The following is a 26422-nucleotide window of genomic DNA, read 5'->3' as shown; positions in this document are numbered from 1 at the left end:
ATAGGAGCTTGCTGGGTAAGGATGAGATGAGTTTAGCCAGAGACACCACATATAGAAAAGACACACCTGCCTGTTGTTGGTTTAAATAATGTGTAATGTTCAATTATTATGGCATGGGAATTACTTTTGCCACTACTCTGTACTTTATCTAGAAGACTTATGGAAATAAAAGAGGAGTTAGGCTTACTTTTGAGAATAGCCCTAGGGCTAGAAAATAGTTTGCTCTGAAACTTGGAAAGCAAATGTTAAATACATTTTTCCCTAGGTCAGAAAATGTTTAAACCCATTAGGATGCAAAGATTAGGGATTTAAATTGGATTCACAGGAGATATGCAAGCTCCACATATGTACTAGATTATTTTTTTTGGAAATGATGTAGGCACTTTGCTCATAAAGTAGAGTAAGGCTTCTCAATACAGCTGAAAAACTAAGAAATCTTTGAGAAGGGCCTATGCATTTCACCTTGGAAACTACTAGCTTAACTATTCAATAGACATGGTTCCTGCATTTTGGACTAAGCTTTTTTTTTTTTTTTTTTTTTTTTTTTCCTGTGGTACGCGGGCCTCACACTGTTGTGGCCTCTCCCATTGCGGAGCACAAGCTCCGGACGCGCAGGCTCAGCGGCCATGGCTCACGGGCCCAGCTGCTCCGCGGCATGTGGGATCCTCCCGGACCGGGGCACGAACCCGCGTCCCCTGCATCGGCAGGCGGACTCTCAACCACTGCGCCACCAGGGAAGACCCTGGATTAAGCTTTTATTAACTTTCCTTCCTTTTCCTTCTTTTCCCAGATATCTCCATGTGAAAAAGTCAGCTGTTTAACTCCATACATATTTGCATTATTGCAAGTGATCTTACAATTATGGTTAAGATTCTTAGAAGATGCTACAATGGTTATAAAGAGAAAAGCAACCTCAAAACAGAAGGGTGCTACAAATTCAAAGCAGAGAGCAAATAAAACAGGGACAACAAAGCAAACGTATTTTGCAAGTAAATGTTGTGGCAGAAATCCAGGCACCTGACAGATGGAAGTTGTTAGGAGTGACCATAATGGTTATTGACTTAGAATTCATCCATCCTCTCCAGTTCACATTTGATAAACTGCCAAGTCTAATTCTCTTAGTACCAACTTACCTTTTCTAATACGTTTCTACTCTAACAGCTGTCCAGTCATATTGCTTAGAGTTTTTTAAACTATAGGACTAACCAATGTTTCTGTGCTCTAAGTTTCATTCAGTGGACTCAGTTGATCCTCACCAAGGAAGACGTTTCTTTACAATCAATTAGCAAAGGCAGACAACTCCTGTGAATGTCACCTCTGCTCCCAACCCGCTGTGGGTCCTGGGATTCTCTGGCCATCAGTACTCAAATGCCCCTGTCTTCTTTGAGGTGCTCCTACGCTATTGTCTCCAGAGATGTTGTTCCCAGCCCTGAGTGGCCTCCCTGAGAGCCAGCATTTAGAAAAAGGGAAGCTGAATAGTTGATTTCTGACCACTCATAATGTAATTACAAGAAGCCGCTGTCAAATGCTGCTAGTTCAGGGGAGGTGCAGGGATCATGGGGAATGGTGGCAAAACACCATCCCAGGGGAATAAGTCAAGAGAGAAGTACAGTTTTAGAGGGTTTTGAAAGAGCCCTGACCACACACTCTGCCCCCTAACCTGGTACCTGGAAGAGCTCATCCCAGTTTTTTAGTAGTCTCTTTATAAGCCTTGCTAACTTGCTTTCCCAATAAACTTATCTTAATTGAGCCAGGATCTTCATCATGTTTTCCCAGAGTATCCTGGGTTATGTGCCCACCGGCCCCTTTGGTCTTTGTAACACTCTTTTGCTCCTTCCTTGTCCCTGACCCTGTGGAACATTACCTGCCATCTGCATGGTTTAGATGCCTGCCCACCTTGACCTCTGGTAGTGGTCTATCCTATGATTCACACCACCCATTGTCTGACTGTTGCTTATAATATTAGTTATCAGCAAAGTGAAAAGCATTATTGATGGTTTTCATTGAGTACCTGCATGTTAAGAACTATAATGTATTAAACAGCATAAACTAAGTGGTTTGTCTTAACGAAATATTGGTAAATGAGGGAAATTATATAAGGAGCAAGATTTTATTAGAATACCTGGGCACAAGTTGGTATTCTTGTTTTGATTTATTTTATTAACAGTTATTATTTTAGTGCTTATTTTAAAGGTACCACGTCTGAGATACCTATCACATTCATCATATCGAATAGTAGTTATTTGATTACATATTTATCTCCTTTACTATTTTGTGTAATCTTTAAGAGGAGGACTGTGTCTTATTAATCTTTGCTTGCTAAATAATACTTGAACTTCTGAGAGAGAGAGAGAGAGAGACAGAGACAGAGACAGAGACAGAGACAGAGAGGGAGAGAAAACCCAGGTGAGTCACTGATCTCTTCTGGTTCATATAAGCTTTAATTTTCAACATATAACCAGCATATCTGCTGTAATCAGTTTAATAATCATCATATGTGTCCTGAAGCTAATATTTGGGGGTGTGTTCTCCTTTTAACCTGTTTCACTTGCTATGCTAATCACCCTGGTTACTTCACCCTCCGCCCCCCAGTGAAAGCTTAATTAACATAATAGAAATAATCACAGATATGTATACATATGATGTATCAATATTCAAGGACTATGGCAGGTCACTGAAAGGGTTGTCTTTTTTTTTTTCCCCTAGGCCTAAGACTTTACAAAAGAACATTTTTCTTTTAAAAAAAGCTATAAAATAATTTAATGACATAAACCTTTTAAAAAAATAGTGGTATAGAATAAGACTAAGTTTTATTGTTAGGTGTGATTAGACGTGGCAGTGATAAAGCCATGGCTGTACTGGGGACCATCTGCATGGTGTTCAGTGCTGTACACACTGCTCCAAGCAGCTGGCATGGGCAAGCTGAGGCCTTGTGCTTTCTCATAACTTCTTTCCCTTTGTCCTGTCGCCATCCCCTGTGGCCCCTGGCCCCGATCGTCTTGGCTCACTCTTCCTCCAGCATCTTTCTGAACTCATCTAGGATGAAGTTCAGTACTTAACACAAATTAGTCCAGGCTCCTACCCCACACTGGCTCCAGCTCTGCTCAGTGGCCTTGTCTAACTGCCCAAACTGGTGTGCCCTCCATTCCCCAAACTGCACCTTGGCCTTTCACAGCTTTTCCCACTTAGGGTATCTGCCTTCTTTCCTTGGAACCTGCCTAAATCCTAGGCACCTCTTTTTTTTTTTTTTTTTTTGCGTTTCGCGGGCCTCTCACTGCTGCGGCCTCTCCCGTTGCGCAGCACAGGCTCTGGACGTGCAGGCTCAGCGGCCATGGCTCATGGGCCCAGCCGCTCCGCGGCATGTGGGATCTTTCCGGACCAGGGCACAAACCCGTGTCCCCTGCATCGGCAAGCGAACTCTCAACCACTGCGCCACCAGGGAAGCCCCAAGGAACCTCTTAAAGTTAGTTTAGAATTCATCTTCAGTCTCTTCCTGGCCACAGTATTGGAGAGTCATCACTCCATTCCTCTCTTATACCTCCTATTAACTGGATCCCTTGTTTGAAATCCGGCAAATAGCATCAGGGATAGTTATTTATTATTGTGAGATGTGACTACAAATTCCTAGAGGGCAGAGACTGCCATAAGTATTTTGCAGCTCCTTTCAGTGTCTGGCCATGTTCTTTGTATATAGTAGATGCTTAATAAACATTTGTTGACCAGTTGGTTTCATGTTCCTTGAAATCAGATGTTCTTAGTTAATTTAATAATAGAGGTTTTATTTTATTTTTTCTTCTTGATGTATCATACAAAAGATGGGAAAAATCTATTTGGAATGTGTTGAGATATAAATAAACAATAATAAATTATTATAAGCCTTCCAAAATGTTGTTGGTACTCTATGAGCTTTTCCTCCATTTGGTGTTTACTTTCTCAAGAATCAAGAAAAATCTTAATTAGCACTGTTTGTATGTTAGCTCTGGATTGACCTAGAATTATGCTAGGTACCATTAGTTATAATTCTTAGACTCCTGTGGTTGAGTGTTCACATTACAACACACTTCAGAGGATCATTTTAATATACTTACTTTTATCTCAATAATATTTATTTAGTGTTTCTTGTCACAGATATTGCAAATGACAGTAATTTAGCTAGTCTGAAATGTGTTGTGCTAAAAGTACATCAGATATCCTAGTTAAGGATCAAGTAAATAAGTAACTCTTTAGAGGAGATTTAAATCTCTTCACAGACTTGCCCAGTGTCATAGTTGGTGGACAAGAACTTTCCCTCTGTTGACGGTGATTGGCCATTACCAGGTTACGTTCTATGAAGACAGGTTGAACTCGCTAAGCCGGCAGATGTCAAGGAGTCATTTGTGCTTTGAGGAACATCAGACAATACATATTTAATTCCATCCTAATATACCAAAGACACTCTTTTTTGGTGACAGTTTTATTGAAATATAATTTACATACCATACAATTTACCCATATAAAGTGTAAATTCACTCTAAGTTTTAGTGTATATATATTTATATATTATATTTAGTATATATATTATGTACGTTTAGTATATGTATTAAATCTTAGTATATTTACAGTTGTATATCCATCACCACAATTAAATTTAGAACATTTTCATTACCCCAGAAAGAAACCCAATAACTTTAGCTATTGTCCTTCAATCTTACCATTCTCCCCAGCCCTCCATCTGCTAATCTGCTTTTTGTTTCTATGAATTTCCCTTTTTTTGGACATTTCATATACATGAAATCATATAATATGTGATCTTTTGTGACTGACTCCTTTCACTTAGCATACTATTTTCAGGTTCCATCCATATTGTGGTGTATTAATATACATCATTCCTTTTTATTGCTGACTTATATTCCATTGTGTGGATATACCACATTTGTTTATCCATTCATCAGCTGTTGGACATTAGGGTTGTTTCCATTTTGGGGCCATTATGAAAAGCACAGTTATGAACATTTGTGTATAAGTTTTTGTGTCAACTTAGTTTTTCATTTTTCTTGAGTGTTTACCTAGGAGTGGAATTCTGGGTTGTATGTTAAGTCTGTGTTTAACCTTTTGATGAACTGCCAGATTGTTTTCCAAAGTGTGGCTGTATCATTTTTCATTACTGGAACACTTTTACTGTGAGAAAATGGATCACATTATAGATAAAAGGGTTTCTACATTTGCAGACTTGTGAGTACATTAATTCACATTTCTGAGTTTCTCCCATTGATATTTTTTCTAACAACTTTATTGAGGCATAATTTACATCCAGTACAATTCACCTCTTCTAAGTGTAGACTTCAGTGATTTTAGTAGGTTTACCAAGTTGTGAGTGCATCACAGTAATATAGCAATTGATGTACAATTGATTGTACATTTTCATCACTCTGATAAGATCCCTCCTCCCATTCCCATTTATTTGACTTATCCTTACTTGTTTAATTTTGTGATTTGTTGGCGCATGTGGTTGCTGAGCCAAAGGGCTGAGTAAACTTTGTGGCTAACAAACATAAAATTGAGAAATGTTTATCAACTTAATTTTTTTTTCAGTTTGAGTAGGTTCACAAACTCATACTACAATTTTGTAATCCAGATAGCCCTGAAAATTGAAACTTTTTTCATACCTCATTTGGTAGAAACTTGATCTGAATTGATAGGTGGATATGTATAATATTTATTTGTTCTACTTAATGTGAATAATCATATATCTTACTACAGAAATATTAATATTTGACTATGGGGTGCTGCCTCAGCCCTCACTGGGGATGATTTGTAACAAATATGTGATACACATGTATCATTTTACCTTTGTAAAATCATTTTACCTTTCAAAAATCCAAATAATCCTGAACTAGTGTAGCATACCTGGCGCCAAAGTTTTCACGTATGATCTTGTGGACCTGTGTTTGGTTTTAGCAGTCAGCACCTCAGGGCCTTTGCACTTGCTGTTCTTCTTCCTGGGAAGCTCTTCCTCCAGATAGCCTCTGGGCTCCTTCTTTTTATTCAGGTACATGTTGATTTTGCAGGAATCTCTTTCCTGACTATCACAAATGTTTGTGCCCCTGTCACTTTCTACCATGTCACCTTGCTTTGTAATCTTCATGGCGCTCATTCTGATGTGATCTAATGCATTTGTTCCTTTGCTTGCTGTCTTTGTCTCTTCCAACATAAGCCCGTGAAGGCTAGGTTCTTGGCTGTTGTTTCACCATGGAGATGCTCAGGAGGCACTGAGCAGTGCAGTGTGAAGACCATGCCTCCTGGCTGTGGCAGCGTGTCCTTGTTCAGTGTCCTGCTGCTACTGAGCTGATCCTGCTCGGTTCCCCATGGGGATCGAGTGGAACTTGACCTAAAGGACACTTCCGAGCAGCTGCTATCAGACCACATAAGGCTCTTGCCTCTCCCAGCACAGAGAAAACTGGATGTTTGGTCTTGACTCTTGTGCTAACCCCTTGTCATCATGGAGACAAGTTCTTTGAAAGGTCTCAAGGCCTGAAAGGGAGGATAGCTCAACTGTGAGAGATATTAGGTAGTCGTCAGCCTCCAGATTATTATTATTTTTTTCTTCAATGATAGATTTGCATCCATGTTTTGGGGACATGAAGAAAGCCGTGACCAGAACATCAATCTGCTTTTCTCTCACCAGATAAATAGGTGGTAGGCACGGTTTCTGATATAATGCAAAAGATACAAGGGTGTATCATTTCCTCCAATCTAGGTCCTCTCTTTATACCTGGTTTTGAAGCTTAATACTCATGATAGTCAGGATCTAATCAAGACATCATGTCGTCAGTTTATTTGCTTGTTAGACTTAAGTCTTTGCTTAAGGACCAGTTGAGGCAGCTGCTAGTGACCACGGTTCCAAGGGCCTATGTCACACCAGAGGGCAACCACGTTGGCATCGATGGTCCGAGTCTTTATAGTAGTTTAGCCAACTGGGAGCGTCATGAGTTTCATTCTTAACCCCATAACTCATTCTCTGGTCACTTTGGGGTGGTCCCTTCACCCCTCTAAGACTGTTTCTCATCTGTGTGATGAGGATGTGATAGCTCCCTAGGGGCTTATTGTAGAGCTTAAATGGGCAAACATTTGTAAAGTGTCGGCACAAAGAAGGGCCTTGATTGTGTTCATTTCCATTTCCTGTGTCTTCCTTGGACTCTTAATTTGCTCAGCATAATTTAGCTCCTTTAGAATGTTAAAGGGAATTTAAAACCCACCAAAGTCCAAATGTATTTTATGAATTTACTGAAACTGCATAGACTTGCTGAGATTCAACTGCTTTGATTCACAAAGTGGACATTTTATATGGTTGAACTTACTACTTCTCTGTGTGTCTATTTTACAGTACAAGAAGGGGCTGGGTATTTGGAGAAAGGCAAACATAGAGTGCCAGTGTGTTGTCCATTTTGTTTGGTCCTGTAAGAGCATCGGAAAATTACAAGAGTCCAGACTGCAGGGCATGGCTGATGAGGAGGGAGCATGTGTGAGCAAAGCATGATGAATGTCAAAAGCAAGCCTGGTATACAAATGAATTGCATAGACATTTGAGAGATTTTAAGTTTTTGGTCTTAGTTTACTTTTATGTAAAATGGATTTAGTCCTTCATTAGTTCTGTCTTTTCTTCATTAAAAAAAAAATCCTCCAATCTTTTACCACTAGCATGTGTTCATATATCTGCTTACTTGATTGTCATTTTGAAGTAAAGTTATAATTAAAGCTTGACAGAGCAGAAAGAGAGTTGAAGCAGAGAGAATAAAGTATATGAATAACTTCCCCAAAGTTCACACCTTCTATGTAATTTCAGTTCATAACCTGGGCATTAAAAAAGGGAGAACCAGCTTATCCTTTAAGCTGGCTTCTCATCCTTGGAAATTTTAAAATGGGAAGTCTAGTTCCAAAGGGTGAAAATGGCATTCCTTGAATGCAAAAGGAACATATATAAAATAGAAGGAAAAATGACAAAAAATGAGTTGAAGGCACACACACTTCATTCAGAACCAGCCCCTTGGTTTACTCAGCTCCCCATGGACCTAAAAGCTCATATATACACAGGATCTTGCCCCCAGGGTTGGTCCCCTTGTTGCACAGTGTCTTAAGTTGAAGCAGTCATTTTCTTGAAAGTATTGGGCAGGGTTGAGAGTGCTGGCTTCAGGATCTTATTTCTATTGCTGGAGGACGGCCTTTTCTGAGCACTCTGAAGCAAGGGACTTGCATAAAATGTTTGGGGACCAAGATCATGGGAAGAGTCTTATTTTTCATCATTCATTCGTGATTTCATTTGAAATCAGCTTCACACATATGTATAAGCGGTTAACTTTACCTTAGAGGAGTAAAAGCCAGCTTGGTCTGATATCCCCGGGTTCTTCAAAACTCAGGAGGGACCCAGGCCATTTTCATTTTTCAAGGCTCCCAGTCTGTTATGAAATGAAGAAATGACAAAACATAGTTGAAAATTGTGTTATATTTTAAATATTTACATTTAACACATTACTGTTTGTTTGTTTTAACAAAGTGCTTATACAGTGTAACTGAGCTCTCCCCACGAAGTAAAGGATACAGTAAAGAAAATTATAATGCACCATAGGCTGCATGGTCCAGGAAAGAGATGCAACTTAACAGAACTTCTCCTTCTAGTGCTATGGTTTTCTGTGACTGTACGTGTGATCTTTTTAGGAGATTAGTGTAGAAAGTCTAAGTTTAAGGCTCTTTGAATTGGAGGCCTGGGCCCAATGGCTTTCTGGTCCCTGGGAAGTATCCCAAAGCTACCCTGAACTGAGTCTGCAGGGAGCTTCCCATGGCAGTTCTTATTACTGCTTTTTGCTTATTACTGCTCACATACCGTGAGCATGTTTTCATCTTAAAACCTTCCTTCACTCTGCATTCCCTTCCTGCTATGCCCTAAACCTCTCCCTCCCTCCCTTCCTCCTCCCTTCTCTCCTTCCTATCTAGATATAGTAATCTAATCTATCTTTTTCAACACTGCTACCAGATTAATTGAAAGATGACTTAAATTTCAGAACTGATTATTTTGCTTTTATGCCCAATTAGACCTCTTCAGTTCCTTACCCCCACTGCAGTGCACAGAGCATAGTATTCCTTGGCCTTGCTCATTTGGACCCTACTTGCCTGCCTCTTTGCATCCTTCTCCCCACATCACTGACCTTCCCCATTCCAAACTACCTACAACTTTGCAGACACATGAGGCGTCTTTCTTGGAGCCTTTGCTGTTCCTTCTCCCATCATTTCTCTTGGCCGCTTGGCTGACTTCCACTCATCCTTTAACTTAGACTTACTGTCACATCATTTATGAAACCTTCCCCACACGTAACTCTGCCAGGGAATGGTGCCGCATTCCCTGGTGGAGTTATCTGCTCCTTGCTTTGAGTTGTCATAACACCTTAAGCCTCTCTGCTTTTGGTTTCACCGTGTGTAAAGTTGGGATACTATATGTGCTTTCCTTTATAGGATGGTTGTGAGCATTAACTGGATTAATTGATTAAAGCACTTAGAACTGTTTGGCACTGGGATAGGAAGTGTGAAACTGAATAATTTGCTGTTATCACCTTGTGGGACCTCCTGTAATAGCCCACACTGCACTGTCTAATTACTTGCTTCTCCTCCCAGCTGAACTATGAACGTGTTGGTCATCTTCATGGCCCAAGCCTCTAGCATGATTCTTCTCATATACTTAATTATCATCAGCATTGTCTTGTCATCATCATCAACAATAATAAGAGCTAGCATTAATGGACATTCACTGTGTACCAAGAACTTTTGCCCAGAATACTCTCATGAAGTAGCTGGAGCCAGGATTCAAAGTCAGATTATCTGACCCCAGAGCCTGCTCTTGGACCAACATGATATGCTCCCTTCCAAACTGAAGTTGCCTGGTAAACATCTGGATGGATGGATACAAGGAGAGAATAGCAACGGAATTGAAATAGCTTTTCCCCTGCATCATATTTACTTAAAAATCCATCTTGAGTAGGTAATAATCTGACTAGACATGGAAATTGTTACATATCTATTTTCTTTTCTTCTTCTTTTTAAAATTTATTTATTTTAGTTATTTATTTTTGGCTGCATTGGGTCTTCGTTGCTGCGTGCAGGCTTTCTCTAGTTATGGCGGTGGGGGGCTACTCTTCATATTGGTGTGCGGGCTTCTCATTGCAGTGGCTTCTCTTGTTGAAGAGCACAGGCTCTAAGTGTGCGGGCTTCAGTAGTTGTGGCATGCAGGCTCAGTAGTTGTGGTGCGTGGGTATAGTTGCTCTGCAGCATGTGGGATCTTCCTGGACCGGGGATCAAACCTGTGTCCCCTGCATTGGCAGGTGGATTCTTAACCACTGCGCCACCAGGGAAGCCCTATCTCTCTATTTTCAAGGAGAAAGAGAATTTTCCTTCCCTGGCTACGGCTGGGGCCCAGGGGCTGGGAGCTGCCACATTCGCTGTCCAGTTCCATGTCTCACAGGTACCATCCATCAAAAGAGCTTGCTTTGGCAAACAACTTAATTTCTGTATTTGTGCCATTCTGAGGACATCGGTCAAACCTTTGATAAAGGCGCTTGCCTCATTCCATTTTCAGCCTGACTGATCACAGATTTTGCTGCTGAAGCTAAAAAAGAGAGTGGTGGATTCTGAAAACCAGTCCTTAAGGAGCAGGTGCACAGCCTTGTGTTTGAGAACACTAGGTTTGGAGTCCTTTCGTTGGCAGCAGAATTACTCTCATGTAACCTCCATGTAACCGTGAACTTGGGGATTTGTTCCAAGTTCTCCCCACATGCGAGCCAACTGTGGGTGGCACAGACTCTGTGGTCTTTTCCTGTTCCTGTCAAGCTGTGTTATGCCTGAAAATCTTGTCTCCTTCCCTGCCCCTTCATCATGATATCTTACATTTGTGTGGAATCCTTCAGGAAATGTTTTGTGTGTACATGCTCATCAAATTCACACATGGAGATACAGACTAAAGATTGGATAAGAAAACCAAGACTCAGAGAAGTAAAGATTTTCCCAGAGTCAAGTAGCTACTGAGTAGGAAGATCTGGATTCAAACCCTTGTTCCTCGACTCTGAGACTGTTCTGATTCTACTGGGCCATAATGTTTAAAAGACCAAAAGCTTCTTGAGAGCCAAGACTAAGTCATCTCCTCCTTAGTGTTCCACTCAGTTCTTGTTGCTGTTCTGATTACTGAATGGGTTCTCAACAAATATTTGTTAAACTCAATTGAACAGAATTGATGGAAACTTGTTGCTACAACCAGGATTGGAAACTCTCTGTAGGGTAGATATCCTCTCCAGTACTATCACCTTCTTAACTTGGCTACACCTTATCTTTCTTCTTTTTTAAAAATATTTATTTTGCTGCACTGGGTCTTAGTTGTGGCATGCGGGATCTTTGTTGCAGCATGCGGGATCGTTAGTTGCGGCATGCAGAGTGTTTAGTTGCGGCGTGTGGGATCTTTAATTGGGACATGTGGGATCTTTAGTTGGCGGCATGCAAACTCTTAGTTGCGGCAGGCATGTGTGATCTAGTTCCCTGACCAGGGATCGAACCTGGGCCCCCTGCATTGGGAGCGCAGAGTCTTAGCCACTGGACCACCAGGGAAGTCCCCTTATCTTTCTTATTTTAGGCAAATGTTTACATCTTCCTTAGCTAGTTGGACAGTACCTTCAATGCTCTGCCATTGTGGGTTCCAGTCAAAACCTCTTGAGTCAGCTCTGGAAAGATGTAATTAAGGGCTGGAACAGAATTTCATTCACCACTGTCAGAGCCCTCTGTGATAGGTGACTTCCATTGTGTAAAACAAATGTTCATCCTCAAACTGACATAATGTCATAGTTCTTTTCATCTCGGACTTGTCCTCTCAGGAAGTTAATGGGAGTACCATTGCCTACAAAGAAAAGTGTTCCGTTATCTCAGAACTGAAGTGTTCGGAGGGAACTTTATAGGGTTTATGGTTAAATAGCCTTGATTTTGGTAATTCAACTCTAAACCACTCCCAGGAGGACTACATAAGCAGAAGACCATGTTTTAAAATGCTGGATCATTTGGAAAAATTTACTTGGGCTGAAAAATAAGGTTGTCTTTTCTTCCTGTCTCCTCCCCAGCTGCCTTGGCCCTTGGGTAGCCTTTTGAGCAAAGTTTGGCTGTTTCCATCTTCAATAGCTTTGCAAATGTTACCTTTTGGCAAATGTAGCCTTAGATGTAGAATGAGATGACTTTGGTTTGGAAATTGGCCACACATGTTGATAATAGCTATTAATTTAATCAGCCTCTAATTGATAACAGGTATCGCCTGTAGAAACAAAGATAATTTTTTATTGATTGTGATCAAGTCTTCTGATGTAAACTCTAGGCTTATTTTGTCTGTAAAAGGCTGGTGTAGTCGTATGCAATCTGAAAGAGACAGGAAGAGGGAGGTAGAGGAAGGGAAGAGAACTCTCCCCACATACACAAGATGTGTTTGCTTTATTGTTCCATTACCTGTTTTCTCTGGAAACTTTATAGATTAGCTTTTATAATCCACTTTGAAATGTTTGCTGTTTTTAAAGCAGAAGCAATCTTTGCAGCTTTCAAGCAGAAGGTCATTTTATACAAAATGTTCATTCATGTGCAACAAAGCTTATTTCTTCTACAGGATCAAAGAAATAATGAAGGCTCCTTAAAAGTTGTTTTTCTCTAAAGAAATGATCATCTTGATAGTTGGTGATTTATATGTGCCTTTCCTGTTGGAATTGAAAAGCGAAAACATTTGTATCAGTAAGGATTACTGAATATTATTAAGTTCTCAGATATTACTGTAACTGCAGTTTCAGCGTTTCAGAGTGTAGGGAAAGATGTCTTGGATTTCTTCTTGTCTAGTTGATGTCTATCTCTCCAGGTTATTCCTTTGCCCTGGTTTATTGCCTGATGGTCATCCAGCCATTGATGTGGTCTCTGTGTAGGTCTCTGAGATACAGCTGTTTCTAGAACAAAGTCCTGGAAGTTTTCTTGCCTCCAAAAATTTGTTTACAATGTTTTCTTGGACTGGAACACTGTTTTAGCAATGTCCTGTTTTCCTTTAGCGCTCAGCTTAAATGTGCCTTTTTCTGGGATGCTTCGTGGCCTATTATTACCATAATTTATCACTTAGCCCTTTATATTGAAACAGCTATTTTCCTGTGCATGTCCTCCATCCTTCTGTAGACCACCTCATGATGTGCAGTGGCTCATTGGTGATACAAGTCCTTCACTTACTCTAGCTACAAAAGCATCAAAGATTAATCTACACTGTTACGGAGTGATAAAAACTCTATCCGGATTACAGAAGGGAAGGGATTAAAACGCCAGATGGAATGAAAATGTAAATTTAAATATCTTACATTTTCCCCCCAGTGTAATGATTCTTAAATTGTTGGTTTCTGACTGTTCATACAAGAAAGGAGTGTTTGAAATTAGTCCTGGGACAAATCTCATTTTATCCATATTTCTGGACACATCTTTTGATGCAGTAATGGCATTTAATGAGAAAAGAGATTTTTCATTTTTACTTCTAGGATCAGTTGAGTTTGAAATCTGTGACTGTAGAGAGGACCTGGGTTTCCTCTGTCCTTACCTCTTCAGATGATCAGCATGTCAGGTTCAAGTCCTGCCCTGTAACATGGTGCTAGGATAGTATTCATCCAATATACACACTGATTGGCAAAAGGTATAACTCTTACTCCATCAAACTCTAGTAGTTACAACAAAAGCCACTAACCCTTGTGTAAGGAAAAGATGAACCATGCCACACTGGGTGTGTTTGTGACAGTAATTATTACTTCTACTTGATCACTCCATTTGGTTGCTTTTCTAGCTCCTACGGATTTGAAGGAAGACTCACGTGACCTCTCATTCTGGTATTGATGACAATTTGATAACTAGCTGTAATTTAATCATTGATGCAGCCCAAATCCATGTTAATGATTACACATTTTCCTTAGAATCCCTTCAGTTGAATTTAAGCATTATTTGAGAAAGAGTACTCCTTTGAGAAAAAATTGCAATAAAAGCCTGGTATGAGTATTAAATGTGTTCCTGCAAAACATAAAATGAAAATCACTGAACATATTAAGTGCTTTGAAATCTTTGTTAAATTCCAGCATCCCATGATCACAGAATTTACAAGCAAAAGCTTTTTAGCTTTAACATGAGAAATAAAAATAACTTTTTTTCTTTGCTTTTCATATGGTTTATATATATATAATTTTTTAATTTTTAATTTATTTTATTTTATTTTTTATTTTTGGCTGTGTTGGGTCTCCGTTGCTGTGCGTGGGCTTTCTCTAGTTGCGGTGAGCCAGGGCTTCTCTTCGTTGCGGTGTGTGGGCATCTCATTGTCGTGGCTTCTCTTGTTGCAGAGCATGGGCTCTAGGCGTGCAGACTTCAGTAGTTGTGGCATGTGGGCTCAGTAGTTGTGGCTTGCGGGCTCTGAAGCTCAGGCTCAGTAGTTGTGGCACACGGGCTTAGTTGCTCCGCGGCATGTGGGATCTTCCTGGGCCAGGGCTCGAACCCGTGTCCCTTGCATTGGCAGGTGGATTGTTAACCACTGTGCCACCATGGAAGCCTCTATATTTCTGTTTTAAGGATTTTTGGCCATAGTTGCCCCTGCTCCAATTTTAGGGATTTTTTTTTTTTTAACATCTTTATTGGAGTATAATTGCTTTACAATGGTATGTTAGTTTCAGCTTCACAACAAAATGAATCAGTTATATATACACATATATTCCCATATCTCTTCCCGCTTGCGTCTCCCTCCCTCCCACCCTCCCTATCCCACCCCTCCAGGCGGTCACAAAGCACCGAGCTGATCTCCCTGTGCTATGCGGCTGCTTCCCACTAGCTAACTGCCTTACGTTTGGTAGTGTATATATGTCCATGCCTCTTTATCGCTTTGTCACAGTTTACCCTTCCCCCTCCCCATAGCCTCAAGTCCATTCTCTAGTAAGTCTGTGTCTTTATTCCTGTTTCACCCCTAGGTTTTTCATGACATTTTTTTTTTTTTAAATTCCATATATATGTGTTAGCATACGGTATTTGTCTCTCTCTTTCTGACTTACTTCACTCTGTATGACAGACTCTAGGTCTATCCACCTCATTACAAATAGCTCAATTTCGTCTCTTTTTATGGCTGAGTAATATTCCATTGTATATATGTGCCACATCTTCTTTATCCATTCATCCGATGATGGACACTTAGGTTGTTTCCATCTCTGGGCTATTGTAAATAGAGCTGCAATGAACATTTTGGTACATGACTCTTTTTGAATTATGGTTTTCTCAGGGTATATGCCCAGTAGTGGGATTGCTGGGTCATATGGTAGTTCTATTTGTAGCTTTTTAAGGAACCTCCATACTGTTCTCCACAGTGGCTGTATCAATTTACATTCCCACCAACAGTGTAAGAGGGTTCCCTTTTCTCCACACCCTCTCCAGCATTTATTGTTTCTAGATTTTTTGATGATGGCCATTCTGACTGGTGTGAGATGATATCTCATTGTAGTTTTGATTTGCATTTCTCTAATGATTAGTGATGTTGAGCATTCTTTCATGTGTTTGTTGGCACTCTGTATATCTTCTTTGGAGAAATGTCTGTTTAGGTCTTCTGCCCATTTTTGGATTGGGTTGTTTGTTCTTTTGTTATTAAGCTGCATGAGCTGCTTATAAATTTTGGAGATTAATCCTTTGTCAGTTGCTTCATTTGCAAATATTTTCTCCCATTCTGAGGGTTGTCTTTTGGTCTTCTTTATGGTTTCCTTTGCTGCACAAAAGCTTTTAAGTTTCATTAGGTCCCATTTGTTTACTTTTGTTTTTATTTCCATTTCTCTAGGAGGTGGGTCAAAAAGGACCTTGCTGTGATTTATGTCATAGAGTGTTCTGCCTATGTTTTCCTCTAAGAGTTTGATAGTTTCTGGCCTTACATTTAGGTCTTTAATCCATTTTGAGCTTATTTTTGTGTATGGTGTTAGGGAGTGATCTAATCTCATACTTTTACATGTAGCTGTCCAGTTTTCCCAGCACCACTTATTGAATAGGCTGTCCTTTCTCCACTGTACATTTCTGCCTCCTTTGTCAAAGATAAGGTGACCATATGTGCGTGGGTTTATCTCTGGGCTTTCTATCCTGTTCCATTGATCTATCTTTCTGTTTTTGTGCCAGTACCATACCGTCTTGATAACTGTAGCTTTGTAGTATAGTCTGAAGTCTGGGAGCCTGATTCCTCCAGTTCCTTCTTTCGTTCTCAAGATTGCTTTGGCTATTCGGGGTCTTTTGTGTTTCCATACAAATTGCAAAATTTTTTGTTCTAGTTCTGTGAAAAATGCCAGTGGTAGTTTGATAGGGATTGCATTGAATCTATAGATTGCTTTGGGTAGTAGAGTCATTTTCACAATGTTGATTCTTCCAATCCAAGAACATGGTATATCTCTCCATCTATTTGTATCATCTTTAATTTCTTTCATCAGTGTCTTATAATTTTCTGCATACAGATCTTTTGTCTCCTTAGGTAGGTTTATTCCTAGATATTTTATTCTTTTTGTTGCAATGGTAAATGGGAGTGTTTTCTTGATTTCACTTTCAGATTTTTCATCATTAGTATATAGGAATGCCAGAGATTTCTGTGCATTAATTTTGTATCCTGCCACTTTACCAAATTCATTGATTAGCTCTAGTAGTTTTCTGGTAGCATCTTTAGGGTTCTCTATGTATAGGATCATGTCATCTGCAAACAGTGACAGCTTTACTTCTTCTTTTCCGATTTGGATTCCTTTTATTTCCTTTTCTTCTCTGATTGCTGTGGCTAAAACTTCCAAAACTATGTTGAATAAGAGTGGTGAGAGTGGGCAACCTTGTCTTGTTCCTGATCTTAGTGGAAATGCTTTCAGTTTTTCACCATTGAGGATGATGTTTGCTGTGGGCTTGTCATATATGGCCTTTATTATGTTGAGGAAAGTTCCCTCTATGCCTACTTTCTGCAGGGTTTTTATCATAAATGGGTGTTGAATTTTGTCAAAAGCTTTCTCTGCATCTATTGAGATGATCATATGGTTTTTCTCCTTCAGTTTGTTAATATGGTTTATTACATTGATAGATTTGCGTATATTGAAGAATCCTTGCATTCCTGGAATAAACCCCACTTGATCATGGTGTATGATCCTTTTAATGTGCTGTTGGATTCTGTTTGCTAGTATTTTGTTGAGGATTTTTGCATCTATGTTCATCAGTGATATTGGCCTGTAGTTTTCTTTCTTTGTGACATCCTTGTCTGGTTTTGGTATCAAGGTGATGGTGGCCTCGTAGAAGGAGTTTGGGAGTGTTCCTCCCTCTGCTATATTTTGGAAGAGTTTGAGAAGGATAGGTGTTAGCTCTTCTCTAAATGTTTGATAGAATTCACCTGTGAAGCCATCTGGTCCTGGGCTTTTCTTTGTTGGAAGATTTTTAATCACAGTTTCAATTTCAGTGCTTGTGATTGGTCTGTTCATATTTTCTATTTCTTCCTGATTCAGTCTTGGCAGGTTGTGCATTTCTAAGAATTTGTCCATTTCTTCCAGATTGTCCATTTTATTGGCATAGAGTTGCTTGTAGTAATCTCTCATGATCTCTTTTATTTCTGCAGTGTCAGTTGTTACCTCTCCTTTTTCATTTCTAATTCTATTGATTTGAGTCTTCTCCCTTTTTTTCTTGATGAGTCTGGCTAGTGGTTTATCTATTTTGTTTATCTTCTCAAAGAACCAGCTTTTAGTTTTATTGATCTTTGCTATTGTTTCCTTCATTTCTTTTTCATTTATTTCTGATCTGATTTTTATGATTTCTTTCCTTCTGCTAGCTTTGGGGTTTTTTTGTTCTTCTTTCTCTAATTGCTTGAGGTGCAAGGTTAGGTTGTTTATTCGAGATGTTTCCTGCTTCTTAAGGTGGGCTTGTATTGCTATAAACTTCCCCCTTAGAACTGCTTTTGCTGCATCCCACAGGTTTTGGGTCGTTGTGTCTCCATTGTCATTTGTTTCTAGGTATTTTTTGATTTCCTCTTTGATTTCTTCAGTGATCACTTCATTATTAAGTAGTGTATTGTTTAGCCTCCATGTGTTTGTATTTTTTACAGATCTTTTCCTGTAATTGATATCTAGTCTCATGGCGTTGTGGTCAGAAAAGATACTTGATACAATTTCAATTTTCTTAAATTTACCAAGGCTTGATTTGTGACCCAAGATATGATCTATCCTGGAGAATGTTCCATGAGCACTTGAGAAAAATGTGTATTCTGTTGTTTTTGGATGGAATGTCCTATAAATATCAATTAACTCCATCTCGTTTAATGTATCATTTAAAGCTTGTGTTTCCTTATTTATTTTCATTTTGGATGATCTGTCCATTGGTGAAAGTGGGGTGTTAAAGTCCCCTACTATGAATGTGTTACTGTCGATTTCCCCTTTTATGGTTGTCAGTATTTGCCTTATGTATTGAGGTGCACCTATGTTGGGTGCATAAATATTTACAATTGTTATATCTTCCTCTTGGATCAATCCCTTGATCATTATGTAGTGTCCTTCTTTGTCTCTTCTAATAGTCTTTGTTTTAAAGTCTATTTTGTCTGATATGAGAATTGCTACTCCAGCTTTCTTTTGGTTTCCATTTGCATGAAATACCTTTTTCCATCCCCTTACTTTCAGTCTGTATGTGTCTCTAGGTCTGAAGTGGGTCTCTTGTAGACAGCAAATATATGGGTCTTGTTTTTGTATCCATTCAGCCAATCTGTGTCTTTTGGTGGGAGCATTTAGTCCATTTACGTTTAAGGTAATTATCGATATGTGTGTTCCTATTCCCATTTTCTTAATTGTTTTGGGTTCGTTATTGTAGGTCCTTTCCTTCTTTTGTGTTTCTTGCCTAGAGAAATTCCTTTAGCAGTTGTTGTAGAGCTGGTTTGGTGGTGCTGAACTCTCTCAGCTTTTGCTTGTCTGTAAAGGTTTTAATTTCTCCATCAAATCTGAATGAGATCCTTGCTGGGTAGAGTAATCTTGGTTGCAGGTTTTTCTCCTTCAACACTTTCAATATGTCCTGCCACTCCCTTCTGGCTTGCAGAGTTTCTGCTGAAAGATCAGCTGTTAACCTTATGGGGATTCCCTTGTGTGTTATTTGTTGTTTTTCCCTTGCTGCTTTTAATATGTTTTCTTTGTATTTAATTTTTGACAGTTTGATTAATATGTGTCTTGGCGTATTTCTCTTTGGATTTATCCTGTATGGGACTCTCTGTGCTTCCTGGACTTGATTAACTATTTCCTTTCCCATATTAGGGAAGTTTTCAACTATAATCTCTTCAAATATTTTCTCAGTCCCTTTCTTTTTCTCTTCTTCTTCTGGAACCCCTATAATTCGAATGTTGGTGCGTTTAATGTTGTCCCAGAGGTCTCTGAGACTGTCCTCAGTTCTTTTCATTCTTTTTTCTTTATTCTGCTCTGCAGTAGTTATTTCCACTATTTTATCTTCCAGGTCACTTATCCGTTCTTCTGCCTCAGTTATTCTGCTATCGATCCCATCTAGAGTATTTTTAATTTCATTTATTGTGTCGTTCATCGTTGTTTGTTTCATCTTTAGTTCTTCTAGGTCCTTGTTAAATGTTTCTTGCATTTTGTCCATTCTATATCCAAGATTTTGGATCATCTTTACTATCATTATTCTGAATTCTTTTTCAGGTAGACTGCCTATTTCCTCTTCATTTGTTAGGTCTGGTGGGTTTTTATCTTGCTCCTTCATCTGCTGTGTGTTTTTCTGTCTTTTCATTTTGCTTATCTTACTGTGTTTGGGGTCTCCTTTTTTGCAGGCTGAAGGTTCGTAGTTCCTGTTGTTTTTTGTGTTTGTCCCCAGTGGCTAAGGTTGGTTCGGTGGGTTGTGTAGGCTTCCTGGTGGAGGGTACTAGTGCCTGCGTTCTGGTGGATGAGGCTGGATCTTGTCTTTCTGGTGGGCAGGTCCACGTCTGGTGGTGTGTTTTGGGGTGTCTGTAGACTTATTATGATTTTGGGCAGCCTCTCTGCTAATGGGTGGGGTTGTGTTCCTGTCTTGCTAGTTGTTTGGCATAGGCTGTCCAGCACTGTAGCTTGCTGGTCGTTGAGTGAAGCTGGGTGCTGGCGTTGAGATGGAGATCTCTCGGAGATTTTTGCTGTTTGATATTATGTGCAGCTGGGAGGCCTCTTGTGGACCAGTGTCCTGAAGTTGGCTCTCCCACCTCAGAGGCACAGCACTGACTCCTGGCTGCAGCACCAAGAGCCTTTCATCCACAGGGCTCCTTAATTTGGGATGATTCGTTGTCTATTCAGGTATTCCACAGATGCAGGGTATATCAAGTTGATTGTGAAGCTTTAATCCGCTGCTTCTGAGGCTGCTGGGAGAGATTTCCCTTTCTCTTCTTTGTTCTCACAGTTCCCAGGGGCTCAGCTTTGGATTTGGCCCCGCCTGTGCGTGTAGGTTGCCGGAGGGCGTCTATTCTTTGCTCAGACAGGACGGGGTTAAAGGAGCCGCTGATTCGGAGGCTCTGGCTCACCCAGGCCGGGGGGTAGGGAGGGGCACGGAGTGCGGGGCGGGCCTGCAGCGGCAGAGGCCGGCGTGAAGCTGCAGCCTGAGGCGCGCCGTGCGCTCTCCCGGGGGAGCCGTCCCTGGATCCCGGGACCCTGGCAGTGGCGGGCAGCACAGGCTCCCCGGAAGGGCGTGTGGCTAGTGACCTGTGTTCGCACACAGGCCTCCTGGCGGCGGCAGCAGCGGCCTTAGCGTCCCATGTCCGTCTCTGGGCTCCGCACTCTTAGCCGCGGCTCGCGCCCGTCCCTGGAGCTCTCTCAAGCAGCGTTCTTAATCCCCTCTCCTCGTGCACCAGGAAACAAAGAGGGACGTAAAAGTCTCTTGCCTCTTCGGCAGGTCCAGACCCCTCCCCGGACTCTCTCCCGGCCAGCCGCGGCGCACCAACGCCCTGCAGGCTGTGTTCACGCCGCCAACCTCAGTCCTCTCCCGGCGCTCCGACAAAAGCCGGAGCCTCAGCTCCCAGCCCCGCCCGCCCCGGCGGGCGAGCAGACAAGCCTCTCGGCTGGTGAGTGCCGGTCGGCCCGATCCTCTGCGCTGGAATCTGTCCGCTTTGCCCTCCGCACCCCTGTTGCTGTGCTCTCCTCCGCGGCTCCCAAGCTCCCCCACTCCGCCTCCCGAAGTCTCCACCCGCGAAGGGGCTTCCTAGTGTGTGCACACTTTTCCTCCTTCACAGCTCTCTCCCGCTGGTGCAGGACCCGTCCCTATCCTTTTGTCTCTGTTTAGTTTTTTCTTTTGCCCTAACCAGGTACGTGGGGGGTTCCTTGCCTTTTGGGAGGTCTGAGTTCTTCTGCCAGCGTTCAGTAGGTGCTCCGTAGGAGTTGTTCCACGCGTAGATGTATTTCTGGTGTATCTGTGGAGAGGAAGGTGATCTCCGCGTCTTACTCTTCTGCCATCTTCCCGGAAGTCCTCAGGGATTTTTATTAAAATTTTTTTCACTTGTACACAATTTGTTCATCTGATAGAATCAGTAGGAGTCCAGTAATAAGTTACTCTGGTTGTGGAACCATATTTTCCATTACGCTTCCCACTTTTCATCGCACATTTCTTTCTCTCTTTTCTCCTGTTAAGCCAAAATGATCAGGAACCAAAAAATGAAATACATGTAGAACAAAAAAATCATTTTCTTATTCTGGTCCAATTTTTACTTTGACTTGGTGTCCTATTTTCCCCCTTCTGGAGCATGACAGAGATTTAAGTGTTTCAGGGGAGGAGATGGGAGACTGTGCCTTCTGTATTGTTGCATGGATGTACGTGGGGTCATTGTAACAAGAAATAAGATGTGATTTTTTTTTTTTTTTTTGGTGGTACGCGGGCCTCTCACTGTTGTGGCCTCTCCCGTTGTGGAGCACAGGCTGCAGATGTGCAGGCTCAGCGGCCATGGCTTATGGGCCTAGCCGCTCTGCGGCATGTGGGACCTTCCTGGACCGGGGTACGAACCCATGTCCCCTGCATCGGCAGGCGGACTCTCAACCACTGTGCCACCAGGGAAGCCCTAAGATGTGATTTTAAATGAAATGTTTTAATATCCCCACTATTACCCACAGCTATAAAATACTATCTATGGTCCATGGCTTCTAGCATTTCTTATATATAAAGATAGCTTTTGTTTGTATTTATTCCACTAAAAAGGAAGAGTTATTTAGAAATCTTAAAAGTCAATGTAATGTGTATCAATTGATGCATTACAACTTTTTAGCTTGTAGGTGCTTTGTTCCAAGGCCAGGATGTATATTCCGCTATATTGTTATCATTTTTACTGAGTGAGGAAATGTTTGGTCATTAAGGGGGAAGGAATATCTGTGGACAAAACTGCTGCTTTCCCTGACCCCAAAGCTCAGTTTTGAATATTAGTCTTCAAAGCCGTTTTTACTTCCAGTGTTCAGTCTTAATTAAAAGCCACATACACAGTTCTGTAATCCAATCTGCAGATCCAAAAGGGGAATTCATACAAGAGAAAATTAACTTACTATTATTAAAAGAACACTGCCTCTCTAATGGATATAATAGAGTAACAGTTCTCCTCAGGCTCAGTGGCAGTTCCTTATATAATAACTAAAATATTAGCACATTTAAATTGATTTTTCATGCCTGCAAATAATGATCAAGCTTATTTTAAAAACATACTTAATTTGACTTAGATGATAAGGATATTTGCTCAGAAAGAGACATTCTGGGCTGTTATTTTCTACTGGCAAGCATCAGAGCTGGAAGTTGAGTGGTTTTGATTTTGTTAATGATGATTGAATTTATTTTTATTTTATTAACAATAGGAACTCTGTCCCCAGGACTACTCTGTTTTAGGTAAATTTATGGCACATGATTTCCTTATTAAATAACATTTCTTTTAATTCATTTATCTTTATAAGAGTGTTTCAAGAAGATCGACTATGCTTTGTTCTTTCCAAAAGGTACCTAGTTCTTGATGTTCTGTTTGTCATAATTGTGCATAGCAGCTGAGCCTGTTCTTGGTGTGTGTGTAGGGGAACCCTTGAATTCTCCCATAAAATGTAGGCCTGTCTCCTGCTGGCATCAAGAGAGCAGATTGGGATAACCCCATGGCAAGAAGGGTATGTCCTTTCAAAGAGTCCTGTTCCAAAGTACTTCTGTGCTTCACATGAGGCAGTATTATATGTGGCTGCCAGTTGACTATCTTTTTATGAATCATATCTCCTAAACCTCTGTAGTGAGCATGATGGGAAAATATCTTTATGGAAACAAATATGTGAGATAAATTAAGTTAAAAAAAGGCACGTAGCAAATTTAACTAGAAAATGAACGTAAAAACTGGCCTGCAGGATTAAAATTCTCATGGGCTCACAGCTCCACACAAAGAACAGTGTTCTGGCTGATGTCATTGGTTTGTACAATATTACAGAATTGTTTCCAATGTGTTATCTTCTTGTGCCCCATGGCTTGTATTGCAATATTTGTAGTTGAAATACATTTCATGTTATATTACACATAAATTTGTTATTGGCATGTATGTGTGATATACATATACATACATATAAATGTAAATAAAATGTTATATATGAAATGAATTTCATGCTATGTTCTTTCATGATAACTTCAACTTGCTTATTATTTCTGTCTTGTTCTCTTATTTGTTGGTCCTATACAGCTTTCTTTTTCTTTTTTTTGCATTTCCAATTTTTCACTTTTTTCAATATTATCTGTCTTGACAATTGAGAAGTTTTATTTTGTTCTTATCTTTCAGTCATTTGTCCATTTCATCGACATTTCTTCTCTGGGTTCTCAGAGTGCTTAGACACCATGAGAAAACAACTTCTATGAGTTTAAGTAATTACAGTCAGAATGAATGGGTTTTTGTGATACGTAAGTGTTCAGAGATGCATAATATTGGTTGCACACACTCTGTAAAGCTCAATATGTAAATGTAATTTAGAATGTATATGCATGATACATGCATATACATTCTAAATCTGTTACAATGATTAAGAAAATAAGCTCTCACATAGATTTCTTAAATCACTGTCAGTCATTTATTTTTCAGGGTCCACATTGATACATATGCAAATTGTGTCAAGTAATCACAGGACACTAACAAGCTTCATTGACTAGGATGGTTCCAAGAAGACCACACCCATTGAAAGTTTGGGGCCAGTGTGTCCAGTCTACACAGATAGTGTCTCTCCTTTTGCTTTTTCTCTGTTTCCTGTCCTTTGTTTTATGCCTCCCTTCTATAAAGTATTTTATGTCTTATAGTGGAAATACATATATATATATATACAGATTTTAAAGAGATAAATGAGATTTAGGAAACCTTGGAAGGTTGGTGGTGCTCATAAATCAAGGGGGTCTGGGGTGAGTGCTATTTGTAGTCAGTGGCTCTCAAACTTCAGCAGCTTCTGAATCACCCAGAGGGCTTGTTAAAACAGGTTGCTTGGCTCAGCCCCAGAGCTTCTGATTCTGTAGGACTGGGATGGGGCTTGAAAATGTGAGTTTCTAACAGGTTCTCAGGTGAAACTGATGCTGTTGGTGGGGGACTGCACTTTGAGAACCACTGATCTTGGATCGCCTTTTCATGTGTTTGGGATGAGGAAACTGAGAATCAGAGAGGGGAAGGGCCTGCCCAAATTTTGCAATGGTAGGGAGTTGCATCTTCACTAGAATTAGAACTGGATCTTCTGGCTCTGGCCCTGTAATGTTCTCCTGGAGTCTGTTCTTTGATTGACCAGAGAAGGCAAAGCTGCTTCCTGACTATCTGAAGAGAATGTGGGAAACCAGATCGGCCACCTCTCCCAGATTCCAGTCTATGGGCAATGCTGGTGGAGAGAGAGGGCTTTAGTGCTCGTACTGCTGCCTAACTTACCCAAATAAATTTCATTCTCTTTATTTCCATGTCCAGTTTAATATTATAATTATTCATGGAACATTTGTTGATTTTTGATCATTTAGAAATTAATACTAATGTCATCATTTTTGAAACAGGGTCTGTTAGACTCAGTTCTATAATATGTCAAGAAAAAGCAAGCTAAAGACAGCATAGGCTACAAGAATAACTGTGGAAAAAATAGAAATGGTTGAATTCTTTACTTGAATCTAAGGTTTTGCTTTTAGTTCAATAAAATTTCAGTAAAATATTATTTCACTGAACAAGTTTTCTGCAATATCCTGTAGCATACATTTTCATGGTGGGAAATAACTTATTGTTGGGAAGTTCAAATTAAAGAATAAATGATTTGATAATTGCCTCATTGATGTTAAATGGAATTTTATGAAATTATTTTCATAATAATATGAATTGGTTGAATTTACTTAGCTAAGAAGAATAACAAGAGTTGTGTACTTACAGGTGTTGCATATTGATTTCATTTTAGTGATTTTCTTATTGGGATGCAGATTGTCAAAGTGGCATTGACGTACCATTAAATTCAAATAGCTGTCATTTGATAATTATGTACCAGAGCTGGGTGCAGAAAGAATTGACCTTAAATTGAGGGAATTAAATACTACTTGTAAACCATTGGGGAAGAAAGCCCACTTAGAGTTAGACTCGATTCAATTCAATAAATCTTGACTAAGGGCCTTCTATGCTTAAGGAATGCACTTTTCTAGGTAGGTTTTGGAGTCCATATCTGGCCTCAAGGGCCAGTGTCTTTGAATTTTTACGAAAGTGGATGCAGAACATGATTGGATGATGAAAGCAAAAACTAGATTTTGACATTGATGTTATTTTCAGTTTCATGGAAGCAAAGGCAGCAGGTCACAGTTCACATGCCATGATATGATCTGTCATTTTTGGGCAATGGAGAAACTTTGGTCTTTTCATGTTGTTGAAATGGGGTCGAGGCTACAGTTCTGATCCTTTGTGTTGCTTTCTATCTTGCCAGCGTCTGGTGGAGGCTGCAGAGGAAGCACACCTGAAACATGAATTTGATGCAGACTTGCAGGTAATTGATTATAGTTTGAGTTCAATTGTTTTGTGTGTTTGCTGCCAAAGGAGCAACACTAGGTATACTGGGAACACCAGGGTTCAGAGGTTTGGAGAGAAGGCTCTTGAGAGAATGGTACAGGGTTGAAATAAATGTGCCTGTTTTTTGACAAGACAGGACAGTGATCCTCAACCATTTTCCACTATGCAAGTTACAATAGGTGATAACACACACTTACATGCATGTAATCAGGTTTCCTCTCTAAATCTGGGGGAGTTAATCAGTCAACTGACAATAATCACCAGAGCTTTTAATGGTAAATTGATAAGATAGATAGCAGAATATATCCAAATCCCTCTTCCATGGCTACATTTTAAGTGACTGAAAGCAATGTTGTTATGTATGGATCTAACCTTGAATTGACTGTTAAT

At 40.2% G+C, this 26422-nt stretch overlaps 1 protein-coding gene across 4 annotated transcripts in view; it reads left to right on the top strand.

The window, feature by feature from the left end:
* The window catches only part of CACNA2D3 (calcium voltage-gated channel auxiliary subunit alpha2delta 3), a 795640-nt gene that overhangs the window by 205539 nt on the left and 563679 nt on the right, over positions 1-26422 (top strand). For all 4 annotated transcript variants that reach the window (XM_049715277.1, XM_049715280.1, XM_049715279.1 and 1 more), the window contains exon 4: positions 25950-26009. In XM_049715277.1, coding sequence (XP_049571234.1) covers positions 25950-26009 — 60 coding nt within the window. The remainder of the gene's footprint in view (positions 1-25949; positions 26010-26422) is intronic.

This window comes from Orcinus orca, chromosome 10 (assembly GCF_937001465.1).
Source record: "Orcinus orca chromosome 10, mOrcOrc1.1, whole genome shotgun sequence".
Classification (NCBI taxonomy): domain Eukaryota; kingdom Metazoa; phylum Chordata; class Mammalia; order Artiodactyla; family Delphinidae; genus Orcinus; species Orcinus orca.
This window is presented reverse-complemented; position numbering and strand designations above follow the sequence as displayed.